We start from the raw sequence: 21,012 nt of genomic DNA, 5'->3' as shown, positions 1-21,012 counted from the left end.
GTGCTGTTGCTTTAGTAGCCTAAGGGGTGTGTTGTCCAGACGGATCCTCAAGCTTCAGTTTGGGGTGTGGTAGACATAGTTGATCTGACATTCCACTCTGCTGTTCAAACACAGAAAGAGGTAAATTATACTAGTAATTCAACAGAAAATTAACATTCTGTCATCATTTATTTACCTTCATGTCATTTCAACCCTATATAACTACTTCAGTTTGTAGAACCAAAAATTTAGAAGAACATTTGGGTTTTTAAACAATATTGCACCCCATTGACAAAGGGTTGTAATATTTAATTTACATGAATGCCTATATATATATATATATATATATATATATATATATATATATATATATATATATATATATATATAATTACTTAAAAAATAAAATAAAATCTTTTTTCCAGCGTGTTGCCAAAATATTATTTCGAAATTTAATTAAATTTAGTTTAATCTACTAAAATAACTGATACTAACATAACTAATTTAAAACATACAGGCATATTTATTTTGTAAATCTAAAATGTCCAGAATTCAGCTTTTGCCTTCGCTTTCTAAGCCGTCATTTTTGTTTGTTCTAAGCCTGATTTACTTTAATTTGGCTTTCACAGCAGACAGCGGGTAAACAGCCGTAAGACAGAGAGAAACATTATAGAAATAAATCTTTGATTTAAACGACTATCAAATAAGGACTATCAAATTTTTATTGAATCAAAAATAATTCTGCACTATTTTTTGCACAGAACAGTTTTTACTGAAGAGAAAAGTCATGGAGGTCTAAGATGAAGAGAGTTATTTAGTGATGAATCTTTAGGTGAACTATCTTTTTAAAATGTTTCAATTTCATGTTTGTCAGTCTCGATAAATTCATTCAACACAATGACGGAGACACAGACGTCCTACGTAAATGTTTTTCATTTGCACGATGCACCAGGACATTCGTCAACATTTAGGTACAGTTGATTTGGTGCTGTTTACGAGCCTAGATCATCATGTCTAATTTAGATATCCTGTCTGTCATTGCAATACTCAACTCGGCGGGAATGAAGAAAACGTGAGCATGTCCGATCGTGATGTTGGAGTGTTTTTCCTCCATTACGGGTGGCTGGCTGCCTAATGAAAGTGTTTACAGCATCTGTCTCTGCTCGACTGCTAGTAGCCAGCGTTTCACCGCCTGCAGTGTGACATAGCGCCGTCACCTCTCTGAAACCACGATTAACCCCGAACACAGAGTCTAATTAATAGCTGTCCTTCTAGCATCTCATTACTCCGTCTCCTCATGATCACGCATCTCTGACGTGGTGGACATGGCCTCCTGATCACACACATCCTCTTCGATGTGCTCAATGAATGTGTAAGTACACATTAAAACAGCCTCCTGTCAGGCTAAACTGGTTACAAGGACCTAAACGCATGTGATAAATCCAGGAGACCCGACTGACTGCCAGATTCTGAGCCAAATGTGTGTTCTATGACGCAGTTTGACTTAATATAAGATTTTGTTTTTTGACCCTGGCATGAATGGCGATTTGTTTGGCACTGGTGCCTCCTGAAATGGTCTGATGTTCTAAATAGACGTCTAAATGGCCCATTAAAATCAACAGAGAGAATTAGTTATATTATAATTTTATGTTAACTTTAAAATATAAAACAGAATTTTATTTATTAAAGGAACAGTTCACCCAAAATTGAGTATCAGTGATGGATGATAGATGCCTTTATTTCCTATATTGCTCCTAAAACATTGTATGTTATACTTTTATAATGGGCATTATTAATTAATAAAATTGATAGTCAGTGAAAGAGACAGGGTGTGGTTTATGTTTTCAATGAAAATTAAAGGAGGCCGTTAATGTTATAGGCTTCGTTTTGTTATAAATATGCATACAGTGAAGATGACTCTCATATAAATATGCAGCCACAAGATGCCATTTTTTGGTGTCTGTTAAGTTGCTAATATCAAAATGAAAATAGGCAGTTCATTATATCATGTTTTCGTTTGATTGTTGAGAAAGTGAAACAACGTAGCCAGGGTGATGTGAATGAGGTTATAAAGTACACGTTTCCCATTGAAGATTTACCCGATGTATCCTTGGGAGCTTGTTTTTCATATCAAACTTGGGAAGTCTGCACTTACAAGGAGAGGATGCAAGACTGAACTGTAGGCTACTTAATATTGAGGAAAAGGCCCCAATCAGAGAGGCGAATGTCTGCGGTCATGCCTTCGTTTTCAGATGTCTCCGCTTTCCCCCCCATCCACACTGCCACAGAGCAGCAGCATTTTAAAATGAAGATGGCCTTTTCAGTGTTTGAGAAACGCTCTGTTTTCGGTGATCAAAGGCTCCAGCGTAGTGTGGATGGATGGCGTAATCGTAAAACTTGTGTTTTAAAACGAAAACATATTATTGTAAACGGGGGCTTATTGTACTATGTTGTATGTTTAAAGTAACTAAGATGTTTAACAGTATGTCCAAGGTGCCTGCCCTTTTTTGTTTGCAGGATGCTGAGATATGAATTTAAACGCTTTGTGAGAAATGGCCAATGATAAAAGATATTTGATAGTCTTTTTAAGGAATAGTTTGAACAAAAATCATAATTTGCTGTTAATTTACTCACCCAGAATAAATTATCTTTGCTTAATAATACCTTTATGCATTGCCAGGAGCAGCAACGCAGTGGCGCAGTAGGTAGTGCTGTCGCCTCACAGCAAGAAGGTCGCTGGTTCAAGCCTCGGCTGGGTCAGTTGGCATTTCTGTGTGGAGTTTGCATGTTCTCCCTGCGTTCACGTGGGTTTCCCCCGGGTGCTCCGGTTTCCCTCAGTTTAAAGACATGCAGTACAGGTGAATTGGGTATGCTAAAATTGTCCGTTGTGTATGAGTGTGAATGAGTGTGTATGGATGTTTCCCAGAGATAAATTGCGGCTTAATAAAGGGGCTAAGCCGAAAAGAAAATAAATGAATGAATTGTCAGAAGCCACTGGTATTAATTTTGTTTTAAATGTGTGTGTTTTTTGACTCTGAATGTACCAGTATTCACTGATTTGCATATTTTTGCTCGCTAAGGACCACGGTTTAAGCTGACGAGAATAAATTAAGAGCAAGTTTTTGTGCAAACAAAGTAAAAAGTAAATGATCACCAGTGAATGAAGAGTTTAAATAATTGTGTTGCAATGTGCCATTTAATACAACGTCTTTGCTGCATTTCAACACAATAGGCGACAAAAACAGGGTTATCAAGGGCATTCAGAGACTCCAGCATTGTTTTGGCAGTGAGAGTCGGGTTGTTGTCTTACTAAATCTTGTTTCTGGTGTGAAGCTGAGCCAGTCTCTCAGTCCTTCCTAAAAGAGAGGATTGTCCTTCTGGAATGCTTTTCTAGTGCTTTACAGTATCTTGGAAGCTCTGAGGGGTCATCAGGTGCTTCATCACCTCTTTAACTCTGTTCCCCGAAGTCTTCGATGTTCATTTTATTTCCTTCTCAAAGGTGAGACAGCTTCAAGCATTTAAAGAGAGTTCATTGGATTTTATGGCATGGTTTTGACAAGCTATATACTTTCACTGCACCTGAAGATATTCTGTATAGTATAGTGTTCTGTATTTACATCTACACTGACGACGATTAAAAAAAATATTTTATGCTTTTTCAATCGCCAATGTCCCCAGTCTGTTACTAGCACATCTGACCATTGAATCCAGCTCGTTTAATCTATCAAATCAGGCTAATTTACTGATCACAGTCATTGTAGTGGAATAAAAACACAAACTCTTTTTCTCAGCATTTCTTGGGCAATGCAAACACTTTATAGAACATACCTGGGGTACTTTTATTTTCTCTTTCACTTTTTAAAAAGGGGGATTGGGATGCACCAAAATGAAAATTCTTGGCTGAAAAACAGGCAAGCAAGGCGGAAAACTGAAACATTGAAAGAAATTATGCCAATGGTTAGCACAATTTCATTTATGGCTTTGACTGTATACTAACCTTACTATAATCAAGGCATTGCTATTGCATACATACATTTTTAGGGTTAAAAATAAAAAATAAAATCATTAATTTATTTCATTTTGTGTTTACTACAAAAACCATAGAATATTTGCAAAAAGTAAGTTTACTTTGTGGTTGCTTTGGTTTTACTAAAACCATATTTTAACTATAGTTACTATAGTATAAACATGATTCATTTTGCTTAAGCGTTAGGTAAGGGTGACCGTTTCACTTAATGAAATACTTTACCTCAGGGAAATTTGTCCTGCCTTTAGTTAAATTACTTAAGGACTTTTGGGCAAATTGGCACTGATCTCTCTCCCTCTCTCCTGGTGTGCTACTCCCTCTCTCCACATCCATCGTAGTCTGGATCATTTTGCGTGCGTGCTGCTTTATTTTTAAGATTCCAAGTAATGATCTATATATTGTGGATTGATTTCAGTCAAGCTAAAGTGCTGAGGATCTGAATAGATGGAATAGAATCTAGACAGGCCCCATTCAGATAAGCATGTGCAGGCCGTGGTTTCTGTTAACATCATCATGACATACATTTTCAGTCGTGTGGTTTCGATGGTAAAAATCTTTCGGCCAAAACGGTGGCCGAAAATTCAGTACATCCCTACTTAACACCATGCACAGATCTTCTCTACAGTGTTATGTGTATAACTTTTACATACGCAATAGTTTTCTATTTCAATGCATGACTGTCAGTATTTATTTATTTATTTCATTTTATAACTGGGAAAATTATTCTGAAAGGGATCTCAACTATATAGTTTCTCTACATCTTTATTGTAGTTGTAGTCTGAACTCTGTTGTTTTACATTCAAAATAATTTTAACACCTGCATTTATCATTGTTTATAGTTACTGTGCTTGCTATGCTTTATGGTTTGTTTGCCATATTAACACATTATTTATACATTACTAAAATTCTTTCTCACTGTGTTTTGATGAAGCCTTTAAATGACCATCTTCAACTGCATTAGACAGGCTGGGAAACATTACAGTCCAGAACATCCTGCTAGTGTTGTACAACAACGCCTTACTCTGGAATTAAGCATTATTTGGACAGGAGGTGTTCGTCAGCCTCGGGTTGCTTTGGCAGAGGTCCTTAAATGAAGAATTAGTCTTGTCTTCACATGAGAGGTGTAGCTAGTGCAGCGTGGTCTGTGTTTATACGTCTATCTGTGGGTTACCCTGCTGTTGTTCAGCTAGGACGATAAAACATTCCTGATGATGAGTTATATAAACACAGATCTAACAGGAGTTAATGAAAAACTGCTAAAAAACAGAAGAAGACACTGAATGGTGGTCATCGATCTTAACCTTTTCAACAAAGATCGTGTTATGAATCATCCTTTACTGTTTTTAAAAGTTATGGTGTGTCTGCAGTTTATTTGGCTTGACAGAGCTGTGCTGCTGTGTCAGCCAGGGCCATTAATCACCTAATAATGAGATTTGTCTGAAATTAATCTGAATTTGGCTGATAACTGTGCCTGCATGGCCGATTAACAGCCAATGTGTTTGTCCCCCGTTGTGTCAGCTTTGTCTGCAGTAAAAGTCAGTGAAGTGTGTTCTTTTATATTAATATCGTATTACATTTTTACAGAACACACAGAAAATTTTACACATTTTGACAGAAATACAGTTTACACAAAATTATGAAGCATAACGGTTTTAACATTGATAAATAGGAATACAAAACATTTTGAGCTGGTGAAAATTGTCGGTCAACAATGGCATTTTCAGTTTTCGGCTCGGCTGAAAGAGAAAAACAGCCAACAATTGGAGTAGGGTTTGTCTGCGCACTGGAAGACAGGGGCATAACATGGAGGGGCCTTAGAGGCGTAACTTGTAGTATGTTATAGAGGCGTAACTTGAAGTTATGAAGACATGTCAAAACTGTTGTCGGCAAGATGGTGCTGTACATCAGTTATTAACATCTATACCTACCACAATCCTAAAACCAACCATCATCGTTATTAATGTCTACACCTACCCCAAACCTAAACACAACCATCATCGTTATTAATGTCTACACCTACCCCAATCCTAAACCCAACCATCATCGTTATTAATGTCTACACCTACCCCAAACCTAAACACAACCATAAAGTTATAATGTCTACAACTACCCCAACCCTTAACCCAACTATCACAGTTATTAATGTCTACATCTTCCCTAACCCTAAACCCAACCATCACAGTTATTAACTTACAGCTGCGAGATGCGGAGGGTTTCATACTTGACACGCTCTCCATTGTACTGTTATATGCAACCACAGGGGACGACGCTAAGTAGGTCTGTAATGACAAAACAAATGAAGAAGTCAATGAGTGGAGTTGCATGGTAGAGTTGCTAAATGAATGAATATAATAATATATCGAATTAATTGGTTGTGGATAAATTTGGAGAAAATTCATGAAAACGTTTGGTGAAAATGTTCTCTGACAAGTATTTATGTTATCTTGCCAACAACATCTCGTTGTGACATCTCGCATGGTTCAATGGGATTTTGATAACTGCAAGTTATGCCTCTCTAACTTACCACAAGTTACGCTCCTTCATCTTACGCCCCCGTCTTGCTGTTCACAGACAGATAAAGTTGAATTACAGAACGAAAATCAGTCTCACCACTCTGCCCAGCAGTGTTCAGTAAACTGGCTTCACTCACCTAAAAGTGAGGAGCCTATCCTGTAGTATCTGTGCAGAGCAGATTTTACACCAGACATGGAAAGCGATGCAATATGAAACCCAATTATTTCAATGTGCTATGCAACAGCTCAGTTTGTTGCCGCATTGAGTAGAGCATGCCCAGCGGATCATGCGCACACCAGTCAAAGTTCACAAAGCAAAGTTCACTTAAGTAATGCGTTGACAAGACAATTCAATCTAGTATACTTGTTTCTGCTGCTTACGATAGCATTCCTGTGCTGTCATGACAACGCAGATAAAATTATACTTCACCATTTGTTCTCTGTCATTGAAATGTGTATCTTTTTAGCTTGTGATTTTTGAAGTCAGTATAATCACAAGTTATTAAAAGTCTTACAAAACAATTTAATTAAACAATGTCATTTTAAAACGGCCAAGTGCATCTAGAATATTAAGTTGGTACACGGTGCTCAGCATATATAAGTACACCGCTCACAAATCTATCCTTTAAATTCATATTTAAATAGGAAGCTGTACAATATTTTAATTTTATTTAGGCATATACATTATATTAGTCAGTACTGAAACCAAATATGGAGCTAATTTAACAAAATAACTTGTGTTAATGATCCAAATTCATACTTTTATAGAAAAATATTAAATACAAATTTTAAAAAGAGGAAAAATCAAGAAAAGAAAAAATGAGAAAAATGTAATTGTATTTTTTTTTTGCAATATTTTGCTTGAATTTAATTGTATTATCTTTCCATTTCTAAGTATGTTTGGTGACTAAAATATTATTTTAATATATATATCTGTTCAATAAATCTGTTTTTTTCAATGCACCAAAATAAACTGCATATATTCACTGAGAAATGAATAAAAATATTCAGTTTCAAAATAGCTGTTCTCAATTATACTAAGCACTGTATTATATTATATTATATTATATTATATTATATTATATTATATTATATTATCATTTTGACCCTCATATGAAATTAGATTTTGGTGTATGATCTTTTTCTTGCAGATCGAGTTGAATCATAATTTGGTTCCATTCAAAAAATTGAAAATAAAAACAGTTTACAGGGACTAAAATAAATAAAAATTCTTTGGACCAATATTTAACCACCTGCCGTATGTTAGTATCTGCACATCAATGTTCTTGCAACTCCACATCATGTTTTGGCTGTTTAGTTCTGGCAGATAATAATTTTGTCTTTATTTTGCCAAACACATCCAGATCAGTTTGCCTGGATATTGTCACTGGCTCTACCCTGCTTTCCCAAATGATCCTTTACTCTTTCCAAGAAATCCTTTCACCCATCTGGTCAGTTTAAGGGGCCCCCATTTACTGTAGTGAATTCCTCACAATATGAAGCTTGAAAACTGTGTGACAAGCGCACAAAGCAGAGCTTAATTTCGTAAATGGCCCTTCCTGCATTATGCGCATAATTTTAATTAGAAAAGACATTTTCACCGAATGCTCCTTCAAAATACAGTAAAGTTTGCGTGTGGTTGTTTTGGTCTTAATGAGAATTGTCCGGCAGGAGAATCTGGAGTCTATCTCATGGCCTTTGACCCAGTTTAAAGACAAATAATTTCCAGAGATAGCATGTTTGTTTTTCCTCTAGCACTTGTTAAGGTCTCTGTTATTTTTTTATCTTTAGGAGCACAGCTTGGAAAATTTGAGTCCTTTTTATCCTGTATTTCCCAACCAAATCTGTTGTTTCTGCATAACGGCATGAAGCAGTTATTACTCCAGGGAAATGTCTCAGGTGCTGATTGGATACTATGATGAGTCTTAGCATGAATTGCTGTGTATTTGCAGTGGCAGAGAGAAGATTTTGAGTGTTTGTCACTTGCCGACGTGTCATACTTTGGCTGTCATAAAAACAAAAGCTCTCTAGTGCTGCCTTTCCTTCCTGTGGTACAGCTGTGTGTTTATAGACTGAACTGTATGTGATCTATGTCCAGCGAGAGGACATTGCCTGTTCTGGGGTCAGATTCTGTGTTTTGGCGCTGATGGCTTCCTTTCACACACCTCTTGTCCCTTTAATGCTCTTGCCTTTTTCTGTCTCTTTATTTCACTCACATGTAGTGCTTATTCCTAATGGAAGTAAATCTCATCTCAGGTGTTTGCGCACAAGTGCTATTTCTGATGTTATAAACTGAATTGAACCTACGGACGCAATTCGCTGTTTCTGATAAATGGTTCACATGCGGCCACCCACCCCGATGTTGAAACGTGACCCAGATCTAGCAGATAGACGGCCAGAACATGAATGAATGAAAGCTAATGAGCAATGAATGGCTCCCTCTGTACACACTCCCATCTGCACTCGGAGAGAAGGAGCTGGAGTGTTATGTTGCTTGCCAGGGCTTTAGTTTTATTTTGTTGTGTTATTTTTGTTTTGTTTATAAATTTGTCAAAAATGACTCAACGTTGTGTTTTTTTTAATCAGAGGAACTTTCATTTTGACCAATTAATCATTTATTTTTAGTAAAAAGAAATTGACAATGTTGAATGAATGAATGAATCGATGGATAAAAGGTTGGCTGTACAAGCATCTTTATTTATAATAAGCAGTACAAAAGTGTTAATTTTGACAGCAAACTGATTTAGTTTTAGTTTTCTGACTAAAAATCCATCTTAGTTTCAGTCATAATTTAGTCTTCAGAATCATTTTAGTTTTATTTTAGTTTTAGTCGACTAAATTTCTTAAGATTTTAGTTGACTAATTCTACTCTGTAGTTGACTAAAATATATTTGGTTTAAGTGTAATTTAATTCAATAATGTAGACATTTATTCATACTAAATATTAAAACTAAAGTAAATAAAACAGTTTAATTAAAATAAGTAATGGAGCTTTTCCATAAAAGCCTAATTTATTTATAATAAGCATTACAACATTATATTAAAAATAATATTATAGTACAATATAATATTTCAATTAGAAAAGTGATTTTTTTTATTTGATTTTGTAGCCTTGCTTCAGCTGAATAATCTGCATCATATCTTACTGCTAAAATGCAGTGAATGTTATATAAAAGTACTATTAACTTATTAACTAAAGCATTTATTTAAATTTGTTTTTAAATATTAAAAAATAAAACACTAATTTTTCTCTTGAGCAAACAGTAAACATAAAATGTATTACCTTACCTTTCTGCAAACATGTTGAACTCAAATAAGGTAGATGGTGTAGCTTATTGTACAAACAGAAAAATAATAATTATAAAAATACAGAACACTCAGCTAACTAACATGGCTGAAACAACTCTGAAATTGTACCATGCTGTTGGTTGCTACTAGATTGAGTGTCACTGGCAGACTTTCTGTTGACTTTTTAGCCTGTGGTGCTTTTTAGGTGCTGGTTGTTGTAATTTCTCATGCTGTGGCAACAATTCTCACAAATGACCTGTTTTTGTTCGGTGTCTGACTTTGAAACCAAAATATACCCATATTATTGATGTGCTGTTTGTTTTTCTTTGTTATTAATTTGACTATTAATGCTTCTGAAGAGGCAAAAGCCATCATCCTACTTGCCCACTGGTTCACGCTTTCCTTATTAGTGTTTTTTTAAGTAGTTTGTATTGGAGATTAAGAATGTAGAATAAGGTCAAACAGAATATGTGCTTTATTAGTACTAACAAGCAGCCAATATATAAATAACATGCATACTAATAAGCAACTAATTAATAGTGTGAATTAAAGTGTTCTCACTAAAGCGTTACCACATGTATTCATTTTGATTGATTGGTATGGTTCTGTAGGGGAGTGAATCATGCATAACATGTAATAAACAAGCTGCAAGCATAGATAAGTGCAAGAAAGCAAACATAAAAGTCAAATAAACGGTGTATGCTTTATGGTTTTGTATATATAAATGTAAAAATTACACTGCAAAGTCGTAATATCGATGCTGAATCGATATATTGTGCAGCCCTTTTTCAGAGTATTCATATTTTGCAGCAAATTTGGAATAATGGAAACATGATTGTGTTGATACAAACCATTTATTCATTTTTCTTTCGGCTTCGCCCCATCAATGTAGACCAGTAGCAGGCAAAAGATTCAAAAACATAAATCATGAAGGTGATTCAGAGCAAAACTTTTTTTTTTTTTTTTTTTTTTTTTTTTTAAGAACCATATCTTTATTTATCATGCCATTTTTTTGATAAAACTTGGTAATCTCTTTATATTCGAAGGGCAGCTGCATTACAAACAAGATAGATTTTTAAACCCCATTTGACCTTCTCTCTCATCATCAAATCAGTCTTTTTCTACATATGCCTGACCAAGTTATTGTGGTAAATGACATATTGCTATTATGTGTCGGAATCATCATTTATTGGTTGACAAAAGCATAGCATTCAAATCGTTTAAAACTTTACTACCTGTATTACATTTCAGTATTTAAAAAAACAAGCTATTTTATTATATTTTATTACATTTATATATTTCACAAATAGAAAGTTCAGAAATGAACAGCTGAAATATTCTGTATCATTACAAAACCTTTTTACCCACATTAATATGTCGTCGCCAGTTAACAAATTGCCTTGTAAAAATGATATGTGGATGACTTAACGGCACAATTCTCTTGAATATTATTATTGGCATCAAATATGCGCTACTTAACAAGCAAAATCAATCAATGACAGCAGTGCTTCCAGCATACTCTACTCTATAATCTATCTGTTAGCAAACAGAAGCCAGCATCTTCCAGAGCAGAGGAACAAGTTGGTCTAACATTTGTAGCAGTGTTTTTTTTTCCCTCCCCTTGCTTTTCCGCCCAAGGTTGCAGGCACATGGGCAATGAAGGGTTAACACACACAGTGGCCCTGCTTCACAGTCGCTACAGACCATTGAATGGCTACTTTCTACAGCCAGCAAACACATTGGTTAAGGTTGAGGGTGGGTCTGCGGTCAGGCCTGTTAAATGGCCTGGACTCTCTGGATCGGGAGTCGCAGTGCACGCCGTGTGCGTGTTTGCTCATATCCACATTCAGCAGGAGAGCAAGAGGAAGAAGAGAGAGAGAGAATATGGGAGGCGGAGGGTTTTCAAAGAAAAGATAATGAATTTTCACAGAAAGACATTTTGGAGTCAACAAGGTTGTTTTTAGCGCAGCATGGAATTCTTCTTAATTTAATGTGCTTTCAATTTACACAATCCTTGTGGCTTGACTGTTTTTTCCAACTTAGCGCCTCCATTGTTGTCACATGTGCGCGCGCACACACACACACACACACGCACGATCTTTTCGCGGCAGGCAGTGAAGTGGCCCTCCCTGGATTGTCGTGTATAAGGGACAGAGGGTAATGTTGTTTTCCTCGAGTTGGCTGACCTGGTGTCACCTGACATTTTGAAGTGAACAACAACAGCTAGGCGCAGACTTGATCTGTACCATAATGTGCAGTAAAAATGCATGTCAACTATGGCTGCACGACATTGGCAAAGTCTGATATTGTGATATTTTATTATTCTGCAATAAATAGTATAAATATTGTTTTACAAGATTTTAATAGCTCTATTTGACAGTTTTCTGGGGAGTTAACAGTATTCAAGTACAGAAACTGCATAATCACAATGTAAATTATGCTTTTCTTATTTTGCTTTTGTTTTGTTGCTTGTCCAAATATCAAAATTCTTAGATGAAAAAAATATTGTTTTGTTTTCACCTTCAAAAGAAAAAAGGCAAAATTTAGAGTTAAACAAAAAATTAAGCAAAATGATCTGCCAATGGGATAAGTAAAATAACCTATAATCCGGGTCTAGAAACAAGACAAACATTTGACTAACAGAATTTTTTTTCTCGTAAATTGTATAAATTCTGTATGAACAGTTAAAAAATCTTTGATATACCTGTAAACATCATACATTTTTGTATGAAATGGTCTTGAATTGCTCAGTCACATGTCTTAACACAGGTTAAACTTAGCAGAGACTCTATAAATGGGTGTTCTGTAGCTAGTTATCAGCTATAATTCATGCTCAGCATTGCGTATCTTGTGATGTGACTTATGTATGCACTCATTGCAATGTTGATACTGAAACAATATATTTTGTGCAGTCCTAGACTCTGCCAACTTATTTTATCAAATGTGGAACCGTGTGATTTCTTTTGTTGAGACTTTCTTTGTAAATGAACACTTATCTTTTTAATTCGTTCATTAATTAGCAAATGTTTTCTTATTTTATTTGGGTAATGTTATATTGTTTGCATAACTGTATTCCACTAATATTCTGTATGTTTAAAACCAACATATTATTACTATACACTCACCGGTCACTTTATTAGGTACACCTTACTAGTAACGGGTTGGACTCCCTTTTGCCATCAAAACTGACTTAATCCTTTATGGCAAAGATTTAACAAGGCACTGGAAATATTCCTCAGTATATTATATTATATATATTCCTCAGCACTTAAACAGGTGTTCCTAATAAAGTGGCCGGTAGAGGTATATTTCGAATGTCATGTACTGTTATTCAAGTATATACTTAATTTTAAAAAAAGCATGTTAAAGCACCTTTTTAGCATTTGGAAAGATGTGTTGAGGAACTCTGTGGAAAAACTGAGAATTGTTTTGAACTTGCATATAAATTCATTTGAGCCGCTCTGATTACTGCCAGCGCTCTCACTTTTTCTTGACTACTTTTTCTCTATTTCTCTTTTTTTTTGCCTGCTCCATTTCTGCAAAGCTCTACATGAATTCACTTTTTTCATGATCCCTGGGTTTGTCAGAGCTTGTCATGAGCATTTGGAAATTTTTAGAGAAGCCTTGAAGCATTCAGAAAGATTAGTGTTTGCCTAAATTACAGAACACTTGTCAAAGGCTTTAAGGTGGTGTTAAAAGTCTGCTGAATACTTAATTGTTAAACACAAGGCAGGCCTGGAGATTTCAGCGTTGTGGCATCTGTGTTGTCATGGAGCAGAGCTGCGTTTGCTGGCCTTGTACTAAACCTACAGCAGGATTGTGTTTGTTTGTGGCGTTAACATCACCGATTCAAAGCCAATATTCCATTAGGACAGACACACACACACACACACACACTTCCTCTGTGACTTGTTTTTAGTCCTTTGGGCATCTTAATGGGATTCATTATTGTGTCCTTTGCTTTTGCACAGCTCTAATAATGTTTGTGTGTCTGCTTAGTCATAACATCAATAATGTGATGCTAATTGTTTTATATAGTCTTTATATTTATTTCTTTGTTTTATATTAGTATTACTATTCATACTAAGACTTCAGATGTTTGTTATTTTATTGGATTCTTTTTTGATGATTAATCAAATTCAAAAGAGCGTCATCTTTTCATTTTAAAGGCAATCGTTTAAACCAAAAAGAAATTCTGCCATTTACTCACCCACCAAACCAGAGCTGCATGAAATTGGAAAAAAAAAAATCTGACATTGCAATGTTTTCATGTTCACTTCAATATTTTTTTGCAATATAAATGCTATCTCTCCAGATGACTTGACTAGTTTGTAAAGAATTCTAAAATTTTGATAAATTGGGATGATACTGTAGGAGCGTATCTGCATAAAATACCATTTAAAAATGACAAGAAAAGTTAAATACAATGGAGTACAGATGCAAATAAATAGTGATTCATGATTTTTTGGGGGGGTATCAAACAGTATTCAGAAGCAGAAATTACACTGCATCATTTTAATTGAGTAAGTATTTATGTAATGTTAAATTAATCTGCCCAAATGGCTCAAGTTTGCTTTGGATCCTTAAAGTCAGGCCCTAAAAACACATGCAAATAATAAACTTTCACTCTAAAGTTAAAATGTAAAATTACTCCAGTATATTGTTAAGTGTAATGTCTGGTCAACCATAATCCAAACTACATTGCATATGCCTATTGTAGACTCACACATTGCGATATCGATGCTGAAACAATATATTGTGCAGCTCTACACAAAACCTGTTTCATATATTTTGTTCTGTTGAACACAAAAGATATTTTGAAGAACGTTGGAAATCTGTAACTTTTGACTTTCATAGTGTTTGTTTTACCTACTATGGAAGTCAGTGTTACAGATTTCCAACATTCTTTAAAATATCTTTTGTGTTCAACTGAAAAAGATAAAACTTAAATTCATTAGCGCCAGTGAAGGGAGAGTAAATGACAGCAGAATTTAGATTTCTGAGTGATCTATACCTTTAAATAAGTGAAATTTATTGTTTGTTTGTTCTTATTGGCTGAGAGCTGTGGAATATTCTAGGGATACCAGGACTGTTCCAGCTTCTTCACCTACAGTATGTATGTGGTAAAGTAATGTAGACAGAACTCTGTAGATATATGGATTTTGTTTTAATGCCGCTCTGCATTATAATCCCAATCTGGGAGCAAGATCCTCTGTTTTGTCATCATTAAGACATTAAAATACTCTACATGATCCAATGAAATAATTTAAGTACTAAGGAAGTGGTATTTAGTAGTCCTTACCAGACCATTTCTCTATATCTCTATATACTTTTATTGAAAATGGCATTTTTACAAAACCATTTAAACACAAGGGGTATGTTTATTGGCACTCGACACATCAGTTCATATAAGAATAAATTCTGCAACAAATCTGTGGGATTGTCAGAGGGAGATTGTGTGTTCGTGTTCAAACACACGTGCAGTTGCATTCATATGCATGTCGGAGAGCCGCGCATGCTCCAGCTAGCCATGCGTGGTTTATTTTTAACAGGCTGTCTCAGAGACAAGCTTGCAGGTCACATTGTTAGAAAGAGGCCAGTAAAGTCACATACAGTGTTTCCAGAGGATTCCGTACAATGCTGTAGATCCTCTTCCCTGCACTACAGGACCCCTGTGACCCTCAGATCTTTCTGTATTTATCTTTGGGGTTTTTCCTCTTTCTTTCCTTTGCCTGTGCCACACATGGCCTCTTTCACTTCCATCGTTTAGGTGGGGGTGAAGAAATATGTAAACAGTGACTTCAGTAGGAGAGAAGGACCTACAACAAGACTCTTGTCAAACAACTGGCAGCAGTGTGCTGTTCTGTGCACTGTGAGTTTATGGAGTTTTGTGTGCGTGTGTGTATGACGGAAAGAAAGAGGCATAAAAGGCAGAGGAATGCTGTTACACCATTTTAGAAACTGTTTATCGGAGTAGGCCATTTTGTCATTGTTTTAATATTTATAATCGTAACCTGGCATTGCAGCAAGTTAAAACATGACTGGAGTTACTGAGAAAGCACTTAAAGCTATATTACAGGTAAAGCATTAAGTATTGACAGCATCTGTCAGTTTCCACTGTAAATATTTTGGCTAATTCATTCTTGAACTGAAGAACAGTAGATAAAATTAGTTATTTTTGCATTTACAGTGGAAGTCTTAACAAGTTTCTGCACCTGTTTCCAAAGTATACACTTCATTTATTATTTTTTTAATCGGCTTTCTCAGACACTCCGGTTTTTCATTTTCCATTAAGTGGGAACGCTGATATCAGGATGTTTGCAAACAAAATATTGTTAAAACAGTGTACCCTTTTACTTATTTTAACCTGGAATAAGGTAGAAAATACATGCTTACAGTTTTATGGATGTCAGTTTCAATGTTTTAAGTCGTGTTTTATGAAGGCAGGTGTGCTTCTGAAAACCGTTAGGGTCGATGCAAACTTTTCAGATGTAAATGCAGTGATCATATGAAATCATAGAAAGTGAGCTGCAGTTAAACTATATAAATAGGTTCAAATGCACATGTGCAATACAGAGCTGATTACTCAAATTCGAGTTCAGAACAGGCAATCAAACTAAGTGTGAAAGGACTGTTAGAGAAAACATTCTTTTTAAATTAATTTGTTTATATATTAATAAGGTTACGATCTGTTAGAAATTACCTGGGAAATCAATATAAGAATGCAAGCAACAAATATAAAAATGCAATGTAGCTCTCAATAAAAAAAAAATGTTTTACTTTGTCATGAAAGAGGAAAGAAAAGAAAAAGAAAATAATAAAAATATAACATGGAAAGGTTCTATGCTTCTGAAATAACTGAGGGGTCCATCTTCTTTATGTGATCTAAAACAGGTGAGAAACAACATATCAGTACAACCCCTTACAGTATATTGTATTTTTCTAAGGTCAAGTGGTGTAGAAGTTTCATAAGCCATTGCTTAACGGTTGGAGAATTTTTTTTCCTTCAACAATATTGCTCTATTTGATCAATAGTAACCTTCTATCTAAAAGTGCTGCAAAGGCAATCACACCTCATAAGTACAATTTAAGCAGATTTACAGAATTTATAACATCCATTACTTTGAAAAATTGTTTTTTATTTGTTTTGTTTTTAAAGCCAGTCTTACATGTAAATATGTCTTTTGTCATTTTTTAAACTGACATCAGTTTTATTTGATATGGAAATAAACTGCAGAACACAGATGATGTCCACCTTGAGCCTGTGAAACTGTACATTTATACGTATGTGTTTAAATTGACATGCTTATTAATTAAATGTGTGCTTTTCTGAAAAGGGAAAATTAAACTAATTGCCCGGTTGTGGTATTGTCATATCAATTAATTAAAATTTTTATGAATGTAATTATATTATGCTAATAATAATAATGATACCAATCCCTCAAATAGGATACATGTATTGGTGGGAATACAACATTGTTTAAATGTTATTTTGTTTTTAATTTAAAATAAAAATATGTTTTTCATTTTGGAATAAAGCCAGATATACCAAATCAAATCAAAATCAAAACACTTTTTTGTCATCATCATCAGCAGCAGTACATGTACTATGATGAGTGAAAGCTTAGGTGCTGGCTCCAAACAGTGCAAAATACAACAACATACTCCAAAAAACAAAACAATATACTATTGGCAATGCTGACTGTAATATTATACGCAATAGACAATAAATACTTTAAGAAAAACGCACATTACACACATGTGGGCACAGATAGACAAGTACACAGTCAAAAAGGTAGACACTGTTTGACTGGTGGTGTAAAACTTTCGTAGGCAATATTGTTTTAAGTAAAGATGTGGTTAAAGCGCAGTGCATGCTACATCTTGATATGCAGTGAGGGCTATGGAAAGTTTTTGTGTGAGGTGTGTCGAGTGTTCTTCAGCCTGATAGTCTGTGGGAAGAAGCCTTCCTTCAGTCGGCTGGTGCGTGGTTCTAGAACGCACCCACTGATTGAATTATCAAAACGAATGGGAGGGTGGTACTTCATGTAAAGAACCCACTATGGATATTGGATATCTATCATCTTGCATAAGATGCATCTGTATTTTCCTTTAAATGTAACCCCTGTTTCTCTGTTTTTCCCACAGTGTGTCCATCCTCATGCAAGCACCGCGCCTGCACTAAAGACAGCCAGTGCTGCCACGACCAGTGTCTGGGCGGCTGTTTGGAGCCCCACTCGTCTAACAAATGCGTGGCCTGCCGCAACTTCATGCACAACAACATGTGTGTCGAAAAGTGCCCACATGGTTTCTACACCTTCAAGGGCTGGCGCTGCGTCAGCTTCAGCTTTTGCCAGGAGCTCCACAACAAGTGCAAGCAAGGCAAAGGTGACTGCCACGAATACGTCATTCACAACGGCGCCTGCATCCCTGAGTGCCCTTCAGGATACACCACTGTCAACTCCACTACGTAAGTACCCTGCTGCTTGTGTGCTCTACACTCAACGAACACGCACAAATACTAGTGCACGTTTACTCAAGTGTGTCTTAAAGTGTACTTCATAGATGCATCAGGACCCGTTTTAAGCTAAATCGTTTGTGTATGAAGTGTACCTATCGTGTAATAAGGTTTCCAGGTCACACAATTTATTTTAAAAGTTTATTAGTGAATGTTGTCTTTTAAAATGTAAAAAAATCCTCATAAAACACTCACCGAGTATGTTTACATGGACACAAATAATTTGATTTTAATACCATTAAGACAATACTCTGATTAAGAGTCTACCATGTTAACAGCGACTTTTGATAAATTTAATCCGAGTAAAGACAAAATCGAACTAAACAGAAATCGAATTAAGACATGTGGAGCATGCTAATGTTACTGACATTATTGAAGTGCAGTACAGGCATTTAAACACCGCAATCAAACTATTACCATCGTGTAGGATTTTCGCTGCATTTTATGACAGGATAGTCTACACACACAGATGTCTGATACTATTCAGTGAAGGACCACAGACACCTGCATCACATGTGGAGGTTTTTTCCTCAAATGGCGTGCAGTATTAAATTCCCTTAAAACAACACTCTTTCAACAGTTCATACTCGCATCCAATATCTTGGTTTATCACGGGGGGCATGCATGAAACGTTCCTGAATGTAAGTGAAAGTGCCAAACTGCAGTTAAAGTCGACACTAAAAATGAAACACCCGAAATTACACGACAATCCGGAGGAAACATGGATATCGTGGTGATGCAATGACATTAATCGTATTATGTGCTATAACATGTAAAACGAGATTATGAAAGGAATATTCAAAAAGCAACTCATGTAAACACTTTAATCATATTATTGTCTTTTTCAGAATAAGGCAAATAATTAAATTACTGATGTCCTTGTAAACATAATCACTGTCTTATTAACCAAGTTGTTCATTTATTGCTATCTTCAAAAAGATCAATGTTTTTGAGGAAAACATTCCAGGATTTATGTATGTCAAAGACTTTTAATGTGCTCAGTGGCTTGATCTTTCAAACCATATTTTCAAAGGGCCCTAAACAGAGGACTAAAGGCCCACATATATTTTAAGCTCATTTTCATACTTTATTTAAAGGCAAAAAGAAGTTTGAAAAAGATGGGTGATGGTACACTGTTTCTGAACACACCCATGACTGGCAACGACAGTGTGCGCATACTCAAAGAAAAGACGTAGTGTGAGGAGGTGGGCACCCAAATCAGGGTAAAGAAATTGCTTGTCAAAGTAGGCAGAGTTCCAGAACACACTCAGTCACTGATTGTGTAATCGACCAATGGTAGCTCAACGTTTTTTTGGGCCAAAATGAACTCTTTACCTAGAGGTAAAAAATAGCAGAATTGTGAACTTTTCATTTACAAAAGCTTGTCTAACAATAGCTATGGGCAGGGCCAGACACAATCTATGGACATTTTTTGCTATCTCTGCGCAGAATTTAGTAAAAAATCTGTGAATTTATGCCGCATGAGTTTGGGAGTATCATAACTAAAAACGTAACAAAGGAACTAAAAAAATAATACCTTTTTAACTTTTATTTAATTTTTACAATGCAAATCCAATTAGATGCATTTTTTTGGTAATCAAAGTCTCTCATATAATATCTCTTATATAAAAGTTTCTCATATAATATATATACTAAAAGGCAGAAAATTTCACTGCCTTTTCATATTCGTCAATATTACTGATAATTATTCAAAAACTGAAGAAATATACATTTGCACAAAGAAAAAAAATCTGTGTAAATCTGCAGATTTCCACGCGCTTTGTGGTTAAAAAGGTTATGTAATTAAAAAAAAAAAAATCTTTCCTTGGCTTGGATCGTGTAAAGAGTTTGTGAAGCTGCATTAAATCTGCACTTTGAAAGTTCAAACCTGAGCACTATAGAAGTCCACTATTTATAGAAATAATTAAATAAATCAAATAAATAGATAAAAAATTAACTTTTCTTTTTGATTAAATAAAGAAATTAACATTGTTAATTGCAAGGCAGTTAGTAAATTATTATTACTATTATAATGCTCTTTCTGGAAATGAGATAATCCTCAATTTAAAATATGCAACTTGTTTTTATTATTTGTTTTAAAAATGCATTTTATTCTTTTGATAGCTTTTTTACATTTTCATTGAACACATGGTCCTTCAGAAATGATTGTAAAACGGATACACTGTGGTGAATTTATTTATTTATTTATTTATTTTTTGTAGCTTGAAATGACATCTCAGAATTTTTTTTTGGTTCTTCACTTAGGCATAAAAGGACTTCTTAAAAACAAACTTAATTTTAGACTAATTTGGTTGAAATCATGTCTCACTAGTTTGTTCTTTGGTTTCAGTTAAACTACACTTTGGCTTTTAGTAGTATTTATGGTACAGGAGCAAGAAAAAACTAAGCAGCAAATGGTGTGCTGACCTCAGTCGACTGTCTGAGCCTTGTTTTGGAGAGCAAGAGGGAGAGTGTGCATTAGAAAGGGAGCGTTGTATGCTAATGAGGGCATGTTTGTGAGTTTTAAAGTGGCACTGACCCGGTGTTAGGCTTGGCAGTTTTGTTTATACCCATTTTAGGAAGGTTTGAGTGGGAAAAGGTGGACAACAGCAGACCGCTAGTCACTGTTTTACATAGCTTTCAGATCTCTGTTTTGTGTTGTTTGTTTTTGCAGGAAATATAGCATA

The 21,012-nt window shown here is 35.2% G+C and overlaps 1 protein-coding gene across 10 annotated transcripts in view; it reads left to right on the top strand.

Moving 5' to 3' along the window:
• insra (insulin receptor a) overlaps nt 1-21,012 on the top strand; it is a 141,512-nt gene that overhangs the window by 87,719 nt on the left and 32,781 nt on the right. For all 10 annotated transcript variants that reach the window (XM_087238764.1, XM_087238765.1, XM_087238762.1 and 7 more), the window contains 1 exon segment: nt 17,956-18,277. In XM_087238764.1, coding sequence (XP_087094890.1) covers nt 17,956-18,277 — 322 coding nt within the window.

This window comes from Danio rerio, chromosome 2 (genome assembly GCF_052040795.2).
Source record: "Danio rerio strain M-AB ecotype USA chromosome 2, GRCz13ab, whole genome shotgun sequence".
Classification (NCBI taxonomy): domain Eukaryota; kingdom Metazoa; phylum Chordata; class Actinopteri; order Cypriniformes; family Danionidae; genus Danio; species Danio rerio.
The sequence above is the reverse complement of the archived record's forward strand: the minus strand, read 5'-3'. Positions and strand labels throughout refer to the sequence as shown.